This window comes from Miniopterus schreibersii, assembly GCF_964146895.1.
Source record: "Miniopterus schreibersii genome assembly, chromosome: X".
NCBI classification, from domain to species: Eukaryota; Metazoa; Chordata; class Mammalia; order Chiroptera; family Miniopteridae; genus Miniopterus; species Miniopterus schreibersii.
In genome coordinates this window covers 21,589,346-21,611,511 of record NC_138104.1, presented here as the reverse complement: position 1 = coordinate 21,611,511, position 22,166 = coordinate 21,589,346, and the positions used below count along the sequence as shown (strand labels likewise).

The 22,166-nt window shown below is 37.6% G+C and overlaps 1 protein-coding gene across 2 annotated transcripts in view; it reads right to left on the bottom strand.

The window, feature by feature from the left end:
• TRPC5 (transient receptor potential cation channel subfamily C member 5) overlaps window positions 1–22,166 on the bottom strand; it is a 269,057-nt gene that overhangs the window by 135,363 nt on the left and 111,528 nt on the right. For both annotated transcript variants that reach the window (XM_081124814.1, XM_081124813.1), the window contains one exon: window positions 2,192–2,590. In XM_081124814.1, coding sequence (XP_080980940.1) covers window positions 2,192–2,569 — 378 coding nt within the window. In that variant the 5' untranslated portion in view covers window positions 2,570–2,590. The remainder of the gene's footprint in view (window positions 1–2,191; window positions 2,591–22,166) is intronic.

Below are 22,166 nucleotides of genomic sequence, written 5' to 3'. Positions count from 1 at the left end.
CTGCAGGGTAGTTGGGTAAGCCTTAGTTCAGATCAGCATGCTAAATCACTCAGGCACTTAGCAGGGCTCTGGGGAAATGGGACACAGAACAAATCATTTTTGATGTGGATGGTGATGTGGACTAAGTAGGGAACATGTTTGCATCTCTCTGCTTTGGTATTAATCCACATGATGAATCCTTTCCAGAGAACTCTTCCATCCATACTCCACTGACCTACTCCATCTCAGAACTCCTGTGCTGGAAATTATAAGACTTGCTCAGACTGCCAAAGAAGTAGTACAGCCTAGTTAGTGGTTAAGAGAGAGGTAGGCTGCTTGGGCTTCAGTCCTGGCTATGACATTTATTGTGATCTTGGACAACTGAGTTAATCATCCTGTGACTCAATTTTTCTCATTGGTAGAATGGGGATGATAATAATAGTGTATACCTAACAGAGTTACTGGGAGGGTTAAATAAAGTAAGTCATGTATGGTGCTTAGCACAGGGCTGATTGCATACTATTCATTCATAGAATAAATATTTATTGAGTGCATGTGATATTGCAGACACTTTCCTGGTGTTGGGATACAGCAGTGAAGAAGAGAGATAAGGTCCCTTTTCTTTTGGCACTGTGGTAAATGCTGATGGAGAAGAAGGGGATTCAGGCCCTTTACTCAAGGAACTTTTAATCTAGTGTCTTCCTTTCTGCTCTATCAATTATAATTCTTAGTGTTCTCTTTATCACTTAGTTTATTTTCATTTCTTTTTGTTTAACTAGGCAATTATTAAAGCTATGAATTCCCTTTAAACCCGGCTTTGGTCATATCCCATAAGATTTGATGTTGAGTGTTTTTATCATCAATATTTTCTAAACACTTGGCAGTTTTAATTTTGATTTGTACTATTTCTACTTTTTAATGTATTGCACTATTCCACGTTTTATGACTTTGTATTTTCTTCATCCCTACCATGCACCCAAAGCTATGCTCCAACGGAAGAAATACAATCAAGAGATGTGTTTGATTTGAGGAGTTTAGAAGAGACTAGGGGAGATTGACAGCGATAGGACTGGAAAAGACTGTTAATGAAGAGTGTTGAGTGCTAGGCTTCATGAGTTGTTTTTTCTTTTAATGGGAAGACATTGTAGTTGCTGAAAGAATGGACAAGAATTATAGAATTGTTACAATATTTTGGGAAGAAGATAAGCAACATCATTGTTTAGAATGTGTTGAGAGAAAAAAAGAGGCTAGAGGGAGAGAGTCCAGTTAGAGGACTTTCATGTTAGCCTAAGACATTTGTTCCCAAACCTGAGTATGCATAAGAATTCCCTGGAGGGCTTTGTAAGACACAGCTTTCTGGGCCCCACCCCCAGAGTTTCTAATTCAGTCTGTGGTGAGGCGTGAGAATTTGCATTTGCATTTCTAGCAAGTTCCCCTGGTGATGCTAGTGCTGGTGGTCTAGGGAGCACACTTTGAGAAACATTCTTCTAGAAGAGAGATGATGAGAACTAGAGGCAGAGTGGTGACAGTTGGGCTAGAGAAGAAAGTATGTAAGACATATTGGGAAGGAAGAAACCACAGGGTTTGGGGATAAGATATGGAGTCAAGGGCTCAAACATGACTTCAGAATATGAAACCTAAGTTCCTCTGAGGTTAGGGGAATCACGGAGACAAAAACCTGAACATCTAGGGATGGAATGCAGTCATATGACAGGTACTGGAAAAATATGTGAGAAAAATATGTGAGTCCCTGTATCCATCTGTATTTGCATGGTGATACTGTTTAAAGACCTCCTCTCCTTCAGGAAAGAGGCTAGTAAAAGGAGAAAGCTCAGGTTTGTGTTTGGTTTCTTCTCTTCTAGAATGTAACCTTTGAGTAGTAGAAGAAAATAAAGATAGAGAGCAGAGGGTAGTGAGGGTAGAAGGTGCTTGAATAATTTGCAAGTGGAGAGCACACTTTTTGGTTGTTAAGTATTGAATATATAAGGGCAAATAGTAATAAGAAAAAGGCAAATGAGTAAAACTCAGCATAGGCCATGCAGAGTAACTCTAGAATACCACCTGAGACCACTGGTGCTATTTCTGAGAGCAGAGGGTTGCCATGATAGGGCTTCTCAACTCTAGGCTACCTGACCTTCCCTAGTTTCAAGGTTTCTGAATATGATGCCCTGTTGTCCCTCGCTATTTCCCAGCCTATAGGGACTTGTCTTACCGGTTTCTCTCCACTGGGCCTCCTGTAGCTGAGCAGAAGCTCCACAGCACCCACCACTTCCTTGCGGATGGCATAGAGCAAGGCATCACCTACATACACGCTGTGGTTCAGCAGTAGCTCCATGATCTCCAAGTTCTCGTTCTCAATGGCAATGAGCAGAGCACTCCGGCCCAGAGGATCCATGCAGTTGATGTTGACATTGTAGTAGATCTCTGCCTCCTGGAGGGCCTGCTTTACAGTGGCATAGTCCCCCTTCTCTACAGCATTGAGGAAGGCCTTCTCCTCTGCAGAGAGCTCCGTCTCAGCCCTCACAATTTGCAGGGGGATGCGATCTCTGTATGGTGAGTAGTTGACCTTTTTGTAGTACAGTTGGGCCATGGTTCATAGCAATTTAGAAACCTGAGTGAGGAGAGAAAGGGAGACCAAAGATATTCTTAGATACCTGAAGGTCTCAAATGGCCAACTGTGGAGGCAGTCTTGCTAACAGGTTGGAAAATCCCAAATTGTTTTAACGTCACAATCTTTTTCTTCTTGCAAAGGAGTATAGCAGAAAAGCCTAGGCACTGGGGTCAGAAAGACCTGGGCCCAAATTCTAACTTTACAAGCTCTGTGACCTTGGATAAGTTATTCAAGCCAAGCCATCTGTTTCAGTTTATTATTATTAAGGTTATCAATATTAATAATATGTACAGCAGTTATCATTAGTTACTGCTCACTGTATACCAGGCCCTGTGCTAAAGAATAATCCTTACCTCATCAAGCTATCATAAGAATTAAATAAGATAATACATTATCAAAGCAGCTGGCTCAGGGTAAACCTCCTGAGACATGGCACAAGCTAGTTTCTTCCTTTTCTTCTACTGCCTGAAAATACATGTGATAATACTTCTCATTGATGATGCAAAGTAGGAGTTCATCTTTGGCCAATTTCTTTGGGCTCTGGACCTATAAGTTTGTCCTGATTTTCAGTACTACATTTGCAGCTGCCCCAAATGCAGATCCTGGATTGCAATCCTGTTTTAGTGCTAACTGAAATTCTGCCTCTTGCTGCTGTTCACTGGGGAAGGGGTATTGGCTCCAATAGACCAAAGGCAGCTGCAAAAGGTAAGCACATACCCTCTCTGCCCATTCATGATTTTTTCCTCCACTCTTTCAAACCAAGGAGCTGACAGATCTGAGAATGTGATTCAAATCTGAGAAGTGAATAGTCTGTTTTACATGCTCCAAATCTAAAGCCAGATTTTCATAGAATTGAATTTAAAGTAAAACCTATTCTTGAGTTCCTGCAATGTGTTTAACTCTCTGGGAGGAAATGTGGCAGACTTTGCCTTCAATTGCATAGAATGAATCACAGTATAGAGCTCCCGCCTTGTAGTTCCCAAATCAAATTCATGAACCTTCCATATTGACTCCTTGTATTAGCCCTGTGAGGTAGAAATGGCTATCCTCCCCAGGGTAGAAGATGAAGCTCAGGCTCATTAGGTGATTGCCTTTTCCTCCTACTCCTGGGACCTCCAAGGTCCTCTGGAGGCTTACTTTGGATAGACTTATTTACATGTCTTTCATTACCAAACTGTTTTGCCAGTAAAAGGAAATGTAAATGTGATAAAGGGACTCTTGTCTCATCTTCTTGATGTAAGAGAGATGAAGACATGAAGCTCCCACAAACGTTTGCCTCCCTCTTCCAGGTAATTACATCTCTGTTTTGGCAGAGGGAAAAGCATATATTCCAAGTGGCATTTGCAATTCATGTGCTTATGATCTTCTGGGAAGCTAATATTTGAAGATGAGTGTTACCCCTTGCCCTGAACAGGCCTAAATGACAAATTTCTCTCCGCATTGAAATCTCAGGAGAGTAGGGTGCTGTTTGGCTGTCTTGAGAAATACTGATATTTTCCTGTGCTACTTTCAAGTAACTCAGCAGTGACTAAAGGAAAGCGGCACTTAGAGTAAGCATATGTCACTAAACAGCAAATGACTTTAATACTACTAATTGTAGACTGCTTCCCTATCTCCATTATAAACAAAAGGGAAGAAGAAGAAGAGACAGTTTGATCTCCTGGAGAGGGACTCAGCAACTCAATTCAGTTTATATTTATTTAGCTAATTAATGTGAACATGGTAGAAGCCTTCCATGTGACTAACAATATGCTAGTCACTTTTGGAGGATATGAAAGAACATATCCTTGCCTTTGTTATTTCTCACCTGGACCAATGCACAGCCTTAGAATTGATCATCCTGATTTGATTCTCTTCTCTCCAGGTTGTCTACCATACTACCCCTAAGTTACCCCATGAAACACAAACCTGATACCATTTCACTCCTCCTTGGTTGATTTCTTGCTATTCTTTTGATAAAATCATCACTTCCTGATGAGGTCTACCAGGTCTTGGCTTGTGTTTTTACCTCTCCAACTTCATCTTAAGCCATTCTCTCACCCTCATCCACTATTTTTATTTGTTTATTTTAAAATTACAGTTGACATACAATATTATATTAGTTTCAGGTATACAATATAGTGGTTCTGTATTTATATAACTTACAAAGTAATCACCCCAATAAATCTAGTACCCACCTGACATCATACATAGTTATTACAATATTATTGACTATATTCCCTATGCTCTACTTTATATCCTTATGACTATTTTTTAGCCTTGTGGAGCTTCTTTCAATTTTTCCAACATGCCAAGTTTTCGCCCCCCCTCAAAATCTTTCATCACCACCTGGAACACTCTTCTTCAGCTCTTTTTATCTTTCCACCCTCAACAACATGTCACCTCTTTAGAGCAATCCTCACTAACTACCCTCTATAAAGTAGTTACTTCATATTCTTCTCCTAATCATACTCTATTCTGTTCCTTCTTAATGCTTACTACAATTTGTAGTTATATATTTCTTTTTCTTACTGAAAATTGTCTGCTCTGTCCAATTATCCTTAAAGCTCAAGTGCAAAGATTGCATCTCTCCTGTTTTTTCAGCACCTGCACCTCGCCAATTCCTGGCATACCATAAATGCTTGATGTATATTTGATGAAAAATGAGTAAACCTTCCATGATATTCTCTCATCTTACTCCATCCCACCCTAGTTCTAGCTGTATTGACCCATGTTCTCTGAGTTGCTGTTTTATGAACATGTCTTTGCACATGGCTTCATCCTACTATCTCTACTTAACAAAATCCTTCTTGGCTCCACTACTTTCCTCATAGGTCCCCTTCTCTGTAAAGCCTTCCCCCAATACCCTCAGAAAGTTAGCCAACCTTCCTCTAAATTCTCCATGGACACTTGGATCATAATTCTCCAATGTAACCCAACTGCATGTTTGTCTCCCTGCCACTAGGGTAAGAATACTTTGATTCTTGTCCTCCCAGCACTTAAATGGTCTGAAACATGATGGGTGCTTAACAAATGACTATTTAATGAGCAACTACAACCTAGCTGAGGAGGGTTGGCAAGGTCATGAATGAAGTACTAAATTATGTGGTAGTGATATGAAGCTTTGGGATTTCAGAAAGGGCTCAGTGAGGGCTGGGTGTCTGAGAGATTTCACAGAGAAGGTAGCCATTAAGTCAGTCCTTGGAGAATGAATTAAATATAAAAATGTGAGGGTAGTCCAGACACTGCAGAGTGCAAGAACAAAGGTGGTGAGATTTATCATGGCCTAGTTGGGAAACAGTGGTGTAAGATACAGGGATTAGAGGTGAGCTAAAATTCCATAACCTTTATTTCCCCATCTGGAAAATGATCTTAAACATTTGCTGCCCATTTGCCATGGAAAGAAAGGCTGAATGTCTTTTCAGATGGTGTCACTGGTGGTGCTGGGTTAACCATTACTGCTACAGGAAGATTTGTGTCTACTGCAGTAAGGCACAGCTGTGTGGGAAACTGAAGACAAATGTATCCAAGAGAATGATGAGAATGAGTGGAACTAACTAAATTAGTGCCCTATTATGTTCCAAGCACTATGCCAGGAGCTGGTGCAATAAAATAATTATTATAGTCTTGAATATATAATATGTCCCAGACACTGTGCCAGGTACTGCAACAGCACTATTACTACTACTGGTTCTTGTAGCAATAATAATGAAGGCAACAAGAATTCATTAATCTCTCACTATGTGCCAGATCGTGGGCTATAGTAGTGAAGAGAGAGGACAGTAAAATCATGGTAATTTGAAACTTGAAGTAAGTATAATTGAATGATATATAGTCAATTCAGAATCTAGCTTTACTTTTCATCTCTTGCACTTGAAATTCATCTGGCCTATTGCATTTCCAGTGAGTTGTGTTGTGAGAAATTTCATAATATCCCCCTATAGAGAAAAATATCTCCTCCAGAGGTCTGCCTGATATTATACTATTATAGTTACTCCTTTGGTTTAAGACACTGCATCTCTAAAATTATCCCTGGAAGGAATAATAAATACTGTGGCTGAACAGATAATAACACCTTAATGTGGATTCCTTGATTAGAAAATTTGCTGGGGCCTTGGGTACAGAGGATGTGTCTAGGACAAGAAAGATGTGATGGAGGAGAAAGGAGAAGACTGCTGTCCAGCCTAGGACATCTCTTTTATGTTTCCATGCCCACCTTTATATTTTGCATTGAGTGATGTAAAATGGGTTCCCTGCATTATCTGCCTACATGTATAGGCTTATGTAGATGTCTAATGACTTGCCTAGTGCCCTGCACTCTTCCAATCCACACGGCTTTAGCATCAGCCTTGCTCTGGGTTCTGAGACCAATCCTTTCTCTGTATATTTGCTGCTAGTCTTAGTCTGCTATTATTCTGGGAAAAAGTAACTAATAATGGAATTTCTGGCATCTCTTGATGGTGTATTATTGGGAAGTGCCTTCCGATCACTCTTTACCATTATACTTGGCAGATTGCACTCATCTGCCATTAACCTAAGCCAAAAGATGAATGAGGTTGGCTTTCCCAACATTATGCACTGGCCTTGAGGTGTATTCTTAACTGAACAAAATGATACCAGCTAGCACTTCATACCATTGTACAAGTGAACCTCACTTGAAATATAGTCCCCAAAGCATGAAATATTAGAAATGGTTTAACTTTTTGCCTCAGGAAGCTTATCATGTTCTCTCTTTTCTGTGATGCTAACCAGACGAATTTGTCTAATGGGATCTATGACATTTGTAGGCTTGAATGATACAATTTAAAGAGCTAAATCACTGGACTGGGCAGAATGCCAAGGAGCAAAATGGTCTTGCCAAATCCCAGTCCAGATCACTGCCCAGCTCAGGACTTTGTGAGGATAAAAGCTTTGCTTTCCACCTAACTAAAAAAAAAAGTGCCTTTGGAGGGACATGTTATATGTGCATGGCCTGCACTTGGTGCCATGAAGCTTGAGCTTGAAAGGTGAAACCCTTGTTACCTCTCACCCTTATCCAAGCTTACCTATCCACTTGTCCATCTCTTTAGAGCCTTTTAAGGCAGGTAGACTTAATATGATAAACTTGTACAATCTCAAATGTGAATGGCAGGTAATAAACACATTCAATGAATATGTACCAGGCACTGTGACAGAAGCTGATGATATTGATTGAGTGGCTTAATGCAATACCTCTTCTAGGAAAAAAGAATTACATTTGAACAAGAAGCTTGAATGTCCAATTCAAAGAGTGACTAAAGTGGAAATTTCACGTATAAAGACACAGGAATGGGCTGGTCAGAAGAAGGTTGCATGTGTGCCGGTGTGTGTGTATTTGTGTGCATGCATGCACGCACACATTTGGTGAGGTATTAATTTTGAGAGTGTTTTGTCTCATTTTCAGAGTATCACTCTGAGAACATCCTAATTTTAATATAGTAACACTAATCTTTCCCAGAAAGTTCCAGATCTTGAACCTCCTGCAAGAGACTTCAAAGATCATCTAGAATAATCCCCTGCCCAATGGAAAAGTCCCACTGTTAACTGACCATTCAGTTAATGAACACTTCCACCTATTGAAAAGTCACCACTTTCTCATCTGCATGGTGAATGCTGACTTTCAGCAAGTGCTTCTCTAGGTTCAGCTGAAATCACCTGCTACAACTTCTATTCCATGGCCCCAAGTCTGCTCTCTGGAGCAGCATCAAGCAAAGCTCTGCTTTTTTCCACATGACAACCCTTAAAGTTTTTTATTTCAGCTCTCATGTCTCTCTCTGTCCTGAATCTCTCCTTCAGTAGAATCATGAACATCTGAGTGTTTTGCTTCTAGTTACACAATACTTTTTTTTTCTCTCTTAAAGTATGATGCTCAGAAATGAACCAGTGCTCTAGAATGGTCATGCTAGCACATATTATACCATGGCTACTTTTAATTCTTTCATTCATTCAGTAGTGCTTTGCTGAGGTCAAGATAACATCTTGTTTCAGAATGCACCTTAAACCATCTTGCCTAGTGTTGTATTTGCAGTATTATGATTTTAATTTGTATAAATCTTATTAATTTAATAACTTTATTAACTTACAAATAATAATAAATTAACATTAAGCACTTATCATGTGCCAGATATGTGTGCTAAAAGCTTCACATACATTATTTAAATTATTCTTCACCTTTTAAAGACAGTTACCATTATTATCTCCCATTTCATAGATAAGCGACCTGAGGTGCAGAGAGTTTAAGTAAATGGCTTAAATTCACACAGCTAATAAGTAGTGAAAATGAGATTAGAGCCAAGCTTCTGACTCCAGAGTCTACCTTCTTAACTACTTCAATGAAGATAGGTTCTCTTGTATGCTCGATAATGCCTATAATAATGCTAGGATTAGTAGCTATTTATGTTTCAATTCAATTAATATTTATGTACCTACTATTTGTCAGGGCCAGAATACTCGGTAGTGGGGAATACAAACTTAAATGAGACATAGCTCTTGCCTTGAAGCAACTCCAAGTCCAGATGGAGAGGCAAAAATAAAAATGAGTTAAATGTACTACTGTGTGATAAGGATTCTAATACATAGTAGGGACACAAAGTGTTCCTGCTCTACCTGGGGAGGTAATTGAAGACAATGTAATATTTGATCTATGTCTTAGAGGGTTGGTAGGAGTTTGAGAGACAGCAATGTAGTGATGGTTATTCTAGATGATGGATATAGCATGTGCTCAGGTGTGGATTTATAAAACACAACATATTTTAAGAGAATACTGACTTTCTATTCTTCAAACCTCTCAAGCATGTGACCATTTTGGGACACTTGCACATGCAGTTCAGTCTCTATAATCCTCTTCCACTGGATCTTCAATTTCTTTTGTATCATGTAGGTTTCAGATCAAGTGTCATCTCCTCAGTAAGGCTTCCAAGACCACCTTTTCTGACAGAGCAAGCTCCTCACCCTCTATCTCATTACCCTGACTTGATTTTCTTCAAGAATTTATTACTATTTAAAATGACCACATTTTTAATTGTTTATTATTTTAATATATAGCTTTCCCAACATAAATTTTATTATTATTTTTTTAAGTTTTATTATTGTTTAAAATATTACAGATGTCCCTTTTTCTCCCCAATGACCCATTCCACCCCATCCCTTCCCCCTCCCCAGTCCCTCTCCCCACCATTGTCCATGTCCTTGGGTTGTGTATATATGCACATAAATTCTTTGGTTACTCTCTCCCCCTACACCCACCCGCCCTCCTCCATCCCTCTGACATTCATCAGTCTCATCTATGCTTCCATGTCATTGAATCTATTCTGTTCATCAGTTTATTAAGTTCTTTAAATTCCACATATAAGCGAGATCATATGATATTTGTCTTTCGCTGCCTGACTTATTTCACTTAGCATAATATTCTCCAGGTCCATCCATACTGTCCCAAAGGGTACTGGATTCTTCTTCTTTACAGCTGCGTAGTATTCCATGGTGTAAGTATCCCACAGCTTTTTTATCCACTCATCTACTGATGGGCACTCCCAACATAAATTTAAATTCCATAACAGCAAGGGCCTTATCTGTCATGTTTATTACTCTATACCCAGAACTTAGCACATAGTAGGTTCTCAATAGACATATGGTATTGAATTACTAAATGAACTAGTGGTGTAGATAGCAATGGGGAAATGCTCTGTTGGTAGAGTTCTGGTTTTGTTTGCATGTTTAACCTCCTCCCCTCCATGCAGCCCTTGATAGACAAGAAGCCCTTCTACCTCAAGGAAAGAGTCTTAATTAGTCTAAAACTGTTAATATTGCAAATTCCATTTCTTTGGCCAGTAATTGATTCAGCATTTAAGGCAATTCTGGACAATCAGATATGCTAGATGGCTTCTGGGAAAGGCTTCTTAAAAAGAGATGTGAAAAAAGTATTTCCCTTTGCACCTATGAATGTTGTAATTTGCATGTGACAGCAAAGACTTTGGTAGCCACCTTGGGACTATGAGGATAGCTATCCTAAAAGATGGCGCCTACATGCTGAAGATGGCATAAATTGGGTCTTTTATATGTCGTTGAACCACTGAATTAACCAATTTGGGAGCTGCTCAACCTCTAGACTTTCAGTTTTGTGAGATGAAAACTCTCTTTTTGTTAACCCACTTTTAGGCATGTTTTTATGTTACAAGATGTCAAAGTCATCCTAAGTGACAAGATTTTCTGGAAATTACCAAAATCAAAGTAGAAATAAGTAGATATCCTGAACATATTAATAATCACAGAGAAAATTAAAACAGTTTGAAATATCTACCAATTAAAAGTCATTCAGTTTAGGTTATTTCATAGCTGTATATAAAACTTTAACAAAATACAGATGGTATCTTGATATTAAAAATATTTCAGCCTTGGCTAGTGTGGCTGGGTTGAGTGTTTCCCCCTGCACCAAAGGGTTGCTGGTTTGATTCCTGGTCAGGGCACATGCCCTGGTTGTGGGCACAATCCCCAGAAGGAGGCATGCAGGAGGCAGCCAAATGATGTTTCTTTCTCACGTTGATGTTTACCTCTCTCTCTCTCTCCTACTCTCTCTTTAAAATCAATGAAAGCATATTAAAATATTTCATATTATAGAAAAAGAAAAACACATGCTTCGATTAATTCTATAGAGCTTGCATAATCTTAATGATAAAAATTGATAAAGGTACCCAAAATGAAAACTATAGACAAATTTCAACCATGAAAATAATTCTGAAAATTCTAAATAAAATATTAACAAATTTAAAACCAGTACTGTATTTAAAGAATAATACATTATAGCCAAGTAGAATTTATCCTAAGAGTACAAACATGGTTCAATATGGGGACATTTTCAATACAATTCAGTAAATAAGTCTATAACTTAAAGGAAAGAAAACATGATTATATTAATAAAAATAATTTGATATAACTCAGCACCTATTCCTTAAAATATTGGAACAGAAGTAAACTATGTATGCACAAAAGACTATTTACTTCAAATCAATAATAAATATCATCATAAATTGTGAAATACTGGACCCATTGCTATTAAAATCACAAACAAGATAAGGATGCCACTATTGATATTATTTTTCACTTTTAAAGTTATGAGTAATGTAATAGAGGGTATGAAAATATTATAAATATTTAACAGAGGAGACAAAATTACCTTCATATGCATATAATGTATTTGTATAATGAAACACCCAAGAAACTTTATAAAACTCTGTTAGAACCAAACAAGAGATTTTGGTAAGGTGACAGAACACAAGAAAAATATACAAATATCAACTACTTTGAAAAATTTATAACACTAATCATCATAATCACTCAGAAATTAAAATGGAAAAAATCCAATGTACCTTAGGGACAGCATCTTAAGATATCCATGAATAAATTTACTTAGAAAGGAACAGGATCCACGTAAAAGAAGTTACTGAAGGGGATCAAACAAGACCAAAGAAAATAGGGAAGCACAATGTGTTGCAGAAAAGAAAGACTAATAAAAGTATAATTTCTTCCTTAATTAAGATATAAATTACAAAAAGTATTCCATTTGTGTTTTATATGGAGCTGGACAAAAAATTTAAAGTTCAAGTGAAAGGATATATGTGCAAAAATTTTCACCAAAAATTTGATTAAGAAAAAAATGAGATGATAAAAAATGGCAGAGTAAGGAACTTCAAAAACCCTTATATCCACTAATGCAATCATTAACCTAGCAAACACCATCAGAATCAACTTTTTCTGAACTCTGGAATCTAATAAAAACTTACAACAAGCAGAGTAATGCTTAGTAAAGAAAGAAGCTACTGCCCGGCTGGGCATGGCTCAGCGGTTGAGCGTTGCCTTAAGATCCAGGCGATCAGGGTTCGATTCCCTGTCAGGGCATATGCCCGGGTTGCAGGCTCGATCCCCAGTCAGGGACGTGCAGGAGGCAGCCAATCAATGACTCTCTCATCATTGATGTTTCTCTCCCTCTCTCTCTCTCTCTCTCTCTCCCTCTCCTTTCCTCTCTCTGAAATCAATAAAGATATATTTTTTAAAAAATTTAAAAAAAAGAAGCTACTAAATTTTGGCAAAAGGGTGTTGTGGCATTTTTTACTGAACTGCTTACCATCCTCTACTTCTTAGTTTGGGGACAGCCATGGGGACAGTGGCCTGCATTTCTAATGTGGCTTGCTGGTGCCAAGGTGAGGGGAAATATGGATTTTGTTCTCAAAGAATTGTGATTGTATATTTTGACTGGTCAATACATATCTATTGAATTGCTGTATGAAAAAGAGGGATCATCTCAGAGGACTGACTTTCTTTTTACCCCTCTTTGGAATTTCTTAGAGTTGGAGCAGCCTCCCCAGCAGTTTGTCAAATGCTAAACAGTAGATATTTGAGCAGGAAGAAGAAAGAATCAGTGAAGCTGAAGATACATCAATTGAAATAATCCAGTTTGAGGAGCAGAAAGCAAAAAAGAATGAAGAGAAGTAAATAGCACCTCAGAGTATGTGAGACACTATCACCAACAAGTGCATAATAGGAGTCCCAGAAAGAGAGGAGAAAGAGAAACAGGCAGAAAGTATATTTGAGAAAATAATGGTAAAAAATGTCCAAAATTTGATGAAACACATTAATCTATATATTCAAGAAGGTCAACAAACTCCAAGAAGGCTAAACTCAAAGACATTCCACACTGAAACACATTATAATCAAACTGTCAAAAGACAAAAATAGGATCTTTTTTTAAAAATATATATATATATATATTTAAATATATCTTTATTGACTTCAGAGAGAAGAAAGGAGAAGGAGAGAGAGAGATAGAAACATCAATGATGAGAGAGTCATTGATCGACCCTACAACCCGGGCATATGCCCTGACCAGGAATCAAACCCCGATCACCTGGATCCTAGGTCGATGCTCAACTGCTGAGCCACGCCCAGCCAGGCAAAAGATAGGATCTTGAAAGCAGCTAGATATGTGACTTGTCACGTACAAGGGTTCCTCAATAAAATTAACAGCCAATTTCTATTCAGAAACCATGGAGGCCACAAGGCTGTTGGGTGATATATTTAAAGTGTTGAAAGACACAAAAAAACTTTGACTAAAATTCCATATCCTGTAAAAGTATTCTTCAAAAATGAAGGTGATATTATGACATTCCCAAATAAACAAAAGCTAAGGGAGCTCATTGCCTGTAAACCTGCTCTACAAGAATGCTAATGGCACTCCTTCAGGCTAGATAGTAATGAAAAAGACACATGAAGAAATAGTCAAGTTACTTTTAACTCTATAGCTAACTATAAAAGCCAGTATTATTGTACTTTTGATTTGTAAGTTTTCTTTTTTGTTCCCCCTATATGACTGGAAAGACAAATGTGTAGAACAAAATCTATGTTATAAATTTATGTTAATGGATATACAATATATAAAGATGTAGGTTGTCACAATAACAACATAAAGGGAGAAGGACGTAGTTGCATAGAAACAGAGTTTTTGTACTACTGAAGATGTTATTACTTCAAACTAGTTTGCTATAATTTAGAGATATTAATTGTAATAGGCATGGTGACCACTAAGAAAATAACTAAAAACATATATGGAATAGAAAATGAGAACTGAATCAAAATGATACATTACAAAAATAAATTAAACACAAAAGAGGATGGTATAGAATGAATTGAGGAACAAAAATATATAGACATATAGAAAACAAATAGCAAAATGGTAAAAATAAGTCCAGCAATTATAGTTTGAAGGATTTGGGTGAGGGTAATAGGAGGTAACAATGTCCTATCTGGATGTGTTGGCTTTTGAGGGTTTTTGGAGACATCAAGAAAGAGAGATCCAGTCAGTATGTGGAGAACAGCATTGAGATCTGGTGACATAGAATTTGGAGATATCAGCATATTGATCAAAGGTTCTCAACCCCGGCTGTGCATTAGAATCATCTGTGGAGCTTTTGAAAAATACTCATGCTTGGGTCACAGTACCCTTCCACCACTGCCATTTAAAAACAGCTTCCCAGGTGAATATAACATACAGCCAAGATTGAATGCCATCATTGTAAGTGATAATTGAAGCTGCTGAGTGTGGATGTGATCATCAGGGAAAGTGCAAAGAGATCAGGGGAACTGGAGAACAAATTTCTACTTAGAGTAGAGAAGGGTCTAGATCTTCACTATCCAGCACAGTAGCCATTAGGCACATGTGGCTATTTAAATTTAAATGAATTAAAATTAAAATTAAAAATTCAGTTCCTTATTTGCACCAGTCACATTTCAAGCATTTAATAACCACAGGTGACTTATGGCTACCATATTGGAGAGCACAGATATAGAACATTTTAATTATTACAGAAAGTTCCATTAGTGTGGGATGACCTAAATGTCTCTTCTACCTCTTATCTGTCTATAGTACAGAGGACTCTTCCCAATTCAGGGTAGAAATGTACAGTATTTATGTTAAAATGTGGGTACTTTCATTTGCATAATGAATTTTCATGGCTATGGACATGTGGCATTTTTATTTTTGTTAGGTCTTCTACTCTTTATTCACTTCTCTTTGGTGTCCAGAGGAGTTATGTAGAACTGCTGGCAGCTGGATTAAATCAATGCTTTTCATTTTCCCTGGAGCAAAAAATATATATTTGTCTCCCTCAAGTCACTCAGCTGTATGGGGGAGTTTAAACCTGTTGCTCAACACTCATTATCACTTTGTCTGCATGATGTTTCTTGAAGTAGTCAAGGGAAAGGCAGAATGGAATGACACTAATTACAGCAAATAGTAGGCAGTGTAATTGGTTAAAAGTCTTGCATCTGATTATTAGTCTTGGGGCTGGCTTTCATGCTAGATCCCACAGGCCTTGAGATATGAGTGTCTGGCCCCTTTTTGTTACTCTTTCACTTTAGAATCTAAAGTGGCAATGTTCACTTAGGAGCTTATTGGCCAAACCCTCCATAAATGGGGGCAAAGGGACTCTAAAAGTTGTTGTTGTTTTATGCTAAGAATTAGGAAATCTGAGTGAAAGGGTGCATGGGAGTTCTTTATAATTTTCTTACAACTTTTGTGTCTGAAATTATTTTAAAATAAAAATTATAAAATGTTACTTAAACCAGCAAATCACATATTCTCATAAAAATAAAACAATGTGGCTTAAAATAAAGAAATATTTCCAGTCTTCCCCCCCATGCATTTTTTCATGAGTTTTTGTATATACATTTTCTGTTCAGTTTTTTTCTGTTCAGTTTTCTTCACTTGATATTTTGTAAGAATTTCCCACCCGTCTGTAATAACACTCTTTGAATCTCCTGCCTTCCCACCACCAATTTTCCCTATGAGGAAGTGGCTCTGCTAGGGGAGATTGAGACAGTATGTTTCATATATCAGATGTTAAAACATCACATTACATGGCTACATAGTATTTTATTGGGTCAGATCAGGTTTTTAAAAATTTATCTTTAATATTGAAAGAATTATAGATGTGTCCCCCCCCCCCCGCCGCCATTTTACCATGATGTATTTAACTAGTCTCCAGTTTGGGGATATTTAGGGTTTAGTCCATTTATCTCCAATGCTGTAAATAATGCTTTGATAGATACTTTTGTACATAAAGATTTTTGTATAGTATATTCAAGCTATTTGCTCAGTATAGCTTCCAAGGAGTCAAATTACTGAGTCAAAAACCAGGAGCATGGAGATTTTGCTGTAAGAGAAAGGAGTCTGATCTAGAATGCTGGCAGTCAGAATGGAGAAGGAGAGAAGAATTTTAGAGTTATTTCAAAGGAAGAAAAAACAAGACTTGGTAAAAAATATAGGAGTCAGTAATCAGTAGACTATGGGGAGTGAGGTATAGAGAGAACTCAAGATGATATCTAAGTTTTAAATTTATTTTATTATTTAAAAATGTATTATTTATTAAAGTATAATTGATATATATTAGTTTCAGGTGTATAGCATAGTGATTTAACATTTATATACCTTATGATATGATCACTACAGTAAGTCTAATAACCATCTGACACCTCACAAAGTTATGGTTTTATTGACTTTTTTCCTTATGCTGCACATTACCTTTAAGCCTGACTGACTAGAAGAATGGTAATGCTGCTATCCATGTGATTGTGAAAGATTCTTCACTAGGCTGGTTACTAAGGTCCTAAGAATTTTGGTCAAACAGATTCTATTTCTTCATCATTTCCATTTTACTTCAAAGATGCTTATTTTGCCTTCTTTTTGGTCTTCATTTGGCAATGACTTTTAACATTTTGACTGTTTTCCATCCCAGTGGGTCCTGCCAAGTAATGATCTTAAATGCTTAAATGCACTCAAGAAGTTCTGCTGAGCATTCCCTTACAATGCAATCTTCTTCAGTGTGACTGTTTAGCAACTTTTTCATTTTCCATATTGGGATCTCTAAAACCAGGTCATCCTTGTTATTCCTTAGAGGGTTTTAACTTTTGTACAGGATATATTTCCTGCAAAGTTGGTTTGTTCTCCACCTCCCTGACTGCCCTAAAGTATAAGATTAGGACTTGAAATGTTACATTAGTAAAATTTTTAAAACAAAAGATAAAAATTTGTCAGGGAACTTATCTAGAAATAATGGTACATACCTCTATGTGTAAAATGGTGCAGGTTAAAGAACAGTGTCTTGGGAATTAGGAGACCTGGATTCTAGTCTCAGTTCTTCCACTAATTTGAAATATGAACTTGAGCAAGTCACATTACCACTTCTTTAAGTTTCTGTTTCATTTTCTGTGAAATGAGGGGGACAAAAAGGTGATTGCTAAGATCAATGCCAGCCCCCAAATAAACTATTTATTAAAACAATAGATGCTTGTACTGTATTAGCAACATTTATGATACTTAGAGAACACTAGATTAGATATAGCACAAAGTGAGGGACACATTTATCATCAGTTAGCCATGTGTTTACTTCATAAAGACAGGCAAACAGGAATGATTCAGACTTAAAAAAATGAAGTTTGAGATTCAGTTACTGGTTTGGGCTGTTTTTATAGATAAAATAACATGAATAATCCACATCAAATAACCTTTCCCTTTGACACTGGGACCAGCCCAACATTATATGCCTGTTCTTCTAAAGTAGAATAGAACAGAACCCAAAGATGGGGTTGCTCTGATTTTCTGAGTCCTGTGCTTATAGCCTCTTGAGTGATAATTCCCAGGTATAGCAGTCATACTGTCCAGAGCCATCTTAATGAATTTTAGTGATTTCCACCATAAGGGGAACCAGCACAAGATCTTTCATCTAATAGAGGTTCTGAGGAGTATGTTGTTAGAAGAGAGGATTTTTCCTCCATTGTGCCCATTCCACGAATTAGGACTATTGCCAGAGTATCTCTGCTGCCTATTAATGATCCCCTATGGCTCTCTCATCCACAACTTAATTTTAGTGCTTCTCAGATCTGGACAGCAGATCACGTAGAAGTCAGGATGCTCTCTATGGACCATATAAAATATTGCTATAAATATAATCTGAATTCTTTGAGCATTTGCATCCACTACTTTATTTATTAAATATGTTTTTATTGATTTCAGAGAGAGGAAGGGAGAGGGAGAAAGAGACAGAAACATCAATGATGAGAGTCATTGACCAGCTGCCTCCAGTATGCCCCCTACTGGGGATCAAACCCTCAACTGGGCATGTGCCCTTACTGGAAATCGAATAGTGACCCCCCTGGTTCATAGGTGGATGCTCAACCGCTGAGTCACCCCGGGGGACCGCATGCATCACTTTAATATGCAACAAGTACTATGCAAATAGAGGGGCATACTAAAGGATACAAAAACTCTGCCCAGCAAAGCTTTCATCTCCTGCAGCAACCCAAGTCCTGTTCTCTCATGCTGTCTGTCATGCTGTCTGTTCTTTCAGCTACATATCCTATCCACAACTTGCTCTCTAGATTAAATGCTAATGTGAAACTGTGTTCTTCTTGGCTGAAAACTGGCTTATTTTCAGAATTTTCTCCCTCCAAGACTGCCTCAGGTTACAATTGCCCTCTTTTGCATCTCTTTATCCCCCTCACCTACTTTCCCTTGTGGGGAAGTGGCTCCTATAGATGAGATTGAGTTAGTATGTTTCTTTCTTTCTTTCTTTCTTTCTTTCTTTCTTTCTTTCTTTCTTTCTTTCTTTCTTTCTTTCTTTCTTTCTTTCTTCTTTCTTTCTTTCTTTCTTTCTTTCTTTCTTTCTTTCTTTCTTTCTTTCTTTCTCTCTCTCTCTCTCTCTCTCTCTCTCTCTCTCTCTCTTTCTCTCTTTCTCTCTTTCTCTCTTTCTTTCTTTCTTTCTTTCTTTCTTTCTTTCTTTCTTTCTTTCTTTCTTTCTTTCTTTCTTTCTTTCTTTCTTTCTTTCTTTCTTTCTTTCTTTCTTTCTTTCTTTCTTTCTTTCTTTCTTTCTTTCTTTCTTTCTTTCTTTCTTTCTTTCTTTCTTTCTTTCTTTCTTTCTTTCTTTCTTTCTTTCTTTCTTTCTTTCTTTCTTCTTTCTTTCTTTCTTTCTTTCTTTCTTTCTTTCTTTCTTTCTTTCTTTCTTTCTTTCTTTCTTTCTTTCTTTCTTTCTTTCTTTCTTTCTTTCTTTCTTTCTCTCTCTCTCTCTCTCTCTCTCTCTCTCTCTCTCTCTCTCTCTTTCTTTCTGCTTCTCCCTCTCCTTCTCCTCCCCCACCCCTCCCTCCTCCTCATCCTTCTTCCTCTTCTTCTTTTGTTACCAGATTGATTGCTTTTGTTTTCTCTCTTAGGACCTTCTTGGGATTGGGTAAGGTCACTGTGTTTATTTCAACAAAAATTCAGAGTTTTGAAGATGTGTCCAGGTATAATTCCAACTGTCCATGATCAACAGATACAAGTAAAAAGTTGTTGCTGAGCAAAATAAATGATAATGGGATAAGAACTTTGCAAGTTACTTGATCAATGGAAGTAAATATGTTCTAAATTTAAAATCAAAGCAGACTTCCATCACTGTCACAAATTATAATTTTTACAGTTTTTTTTTAAAGTTCTTTTTAGGCTGAAATGTTTGGATTTGGTTCAAACTGAATATCTTTTGGGGTAATTAACAGGCATTATCTAAGAAGGTCATAAAAAATAGCACTTAAAGCTAAACATATGGTTTGAGATCCAGAAGAAACAAAATCATTATCAGAGCACATAGAAAATACCAATTAAATTTAGATTACCACCTGCCTAGTTTCTTTTGAAATTGTAAACATTTATTTATTTATTTAAATTTTTTTATTGAATTTATTGGGGTGACATTATTTAATAAAATTATATAGGTTTCAGGGGTACAAGGTTATAAGAAATCATCTGTGTATTGTATTGTGTGTTCACCACCCCAAGTCAAGTCTCCTTCCATCAACATTTATCTCCCCTTTCCTCTATTCTTCCTCTCCCCACCCTCCTTTTCCTCTGGTAATCACCATACTGTTGTATGGTATGTTTCCTACATCGTATGACTACAGGGAATTTTTAATAGCAGTTTATGTGCAGGCACAAGTATGTGTCCACAAACAAATAAAAGCCTGATATGCTTTTCCTAGGTGCTCTTTTTCCACAGGTTCATTTGTTTGGCTGTCTGCTAGCAGTCACTAAAGATTAAGAGGAATTTGTGACTGAAAAACCTGAAATGGAGAAAATTCTCCCCATGAAATAAAATTGTTTCTATAAGTTGAAAAATGACTGCCACAGATTGATTTTGGCAGTAGAACACTTGAGTGCAATCTGAAGGACATCGGTGATTTGTGGAACCATACTTTGATGAGTACTAGTTGACCAGAAACTTTTTTTAGTGTTATTCATCTAATTAGTCATCCTGTACTACTTCTTATAGTAAGAAGTTCTATAAGTTATGTTCACAATTTACTGTGCAGTATGGGACTTTAATTTATCCTCAAATTTCCTCAATATTAGTATCTTGGAATTTTGTACCTCCCATTAAAAAGGTCTTTTTTGGCCATTGTCTTTCCCAGATGAAATATCCTTAGAAGTCAGGAGGTATCTAAGCTCTCTATAGTTTAAATGTTCCTGATATTGATCTAGAGCTTTATGATTGCAAAGTTCTTCTACATAAACCATCTCATTTGGTTCTTTCACTTACCCTCACCTACCTCACAGAGTTGTTGTCATTTCCATTTTTAATAGGTGAATATTTTCAGCATTACAGAAATTAATAATTTGCTCCAATACCCAAGGCCTAATAAGCAGCAGAGTCAGGATTATAACCTCAGTCTTCTGACTACTCCATGTTTTGGGCTTTTCCCACTTTGTTGGTCCATTCGGTGGAAAATGGAAAAGTGAAGTACTGTATGAAATACATTGATCGAAGCAAAAGCCATTGTGTGAATTATTTCTGTAGCCATCCCAGGGCTGCACTTCACATTGTATTTGAAGACAGAGTCACCATGTTTCAGCTGAACTCCAGAGAAGATTTGGCCCTTGTGCCCTTTACCAAGTTGACCATGCATAAAATATTTTTAAGTGACAGAAATCTTCCCCACTGCTATGGACTGAATTATGTCCCCTAAATTTGTACGTTGACGCCCCGACCTCCAGTGTAATTGTATTTGGAGTAAGGAAACAATTAAGGTTAAATGTGGTCATGATGGTGGGTCCTTTCTAGGATTAGTGCCCTTATAAGAAGAGACCCCAGGGACCTCACTCACTCTTTCCATCAAGTCAGAATGTAGAGAAAAGGTGCCACCTGCAAGCCAAGAAGAGAGCTCTCGCCAGAAACTAAATCAGCTGACTCCTTTACCTTAGACTTCCTAGCCTCAAGAACTGAGAAAATAAATTTCTGTTGTTTAAGCCATCCAGTCCCTGGTATTTTGTTAGGGTAGCCCAAGCTGACTCAGATATCCACTTGAGTTTTTATTATTTTATTTTATTATTTTATTTTAAATTTATGTTTATTGTTGAAGGTATTACAGGTGTCCCATTTTTTCCCCATTGACCCCCTCCACCTTGCTCCCACCCTCTCCCCAGGCCTTCACCCCATTATTGACTGTGTCCATGGGTTATGCATATATACATATAACTTCTTTGGTTAATCTCTTCCCACCCCCACCCCTCTACCCTCTTCCCTCTGAGATGTGATCATCTGTTGCATGCTTCAATGTCTCTGGGTCTTTTTTGTTTGTCAGATTCTTTTGTTCATTAGCTTCTTCTTAAAAAAGACCCTTCAACATTTCATGTAATACTGGTTTGGTGGTGGTGAACTCCTTTAGCTTTTTCTTATCTGTGAAGCTCTTTATCTGACCTTCAGTTCTAAATGATAGCTTTGCTGGGTAGAGCAATCTTGGTTGTAGGTCCTTGCTTTTCATCATTTTGAATATTTCTTGCCACTCCCTTTTTTGAGAAATCAGCTGACAGTTGTATGAGTGTCCCCTTGTAGGTAACTAACTGCTTTTCTCTTGCTGCTTTTAAGATTCTCTCTTTGGCCCAGCCGGGCATGGCTAAGCGGTTGAGCGTCGGCCTAGGATCCAGGCAATCGGGGTTCGATTCCCGGTCAGGGCACATGCCTGGGTTACGGGCTGCAACCGATCAATGACTCTCTCATCATTGATGTTTCTA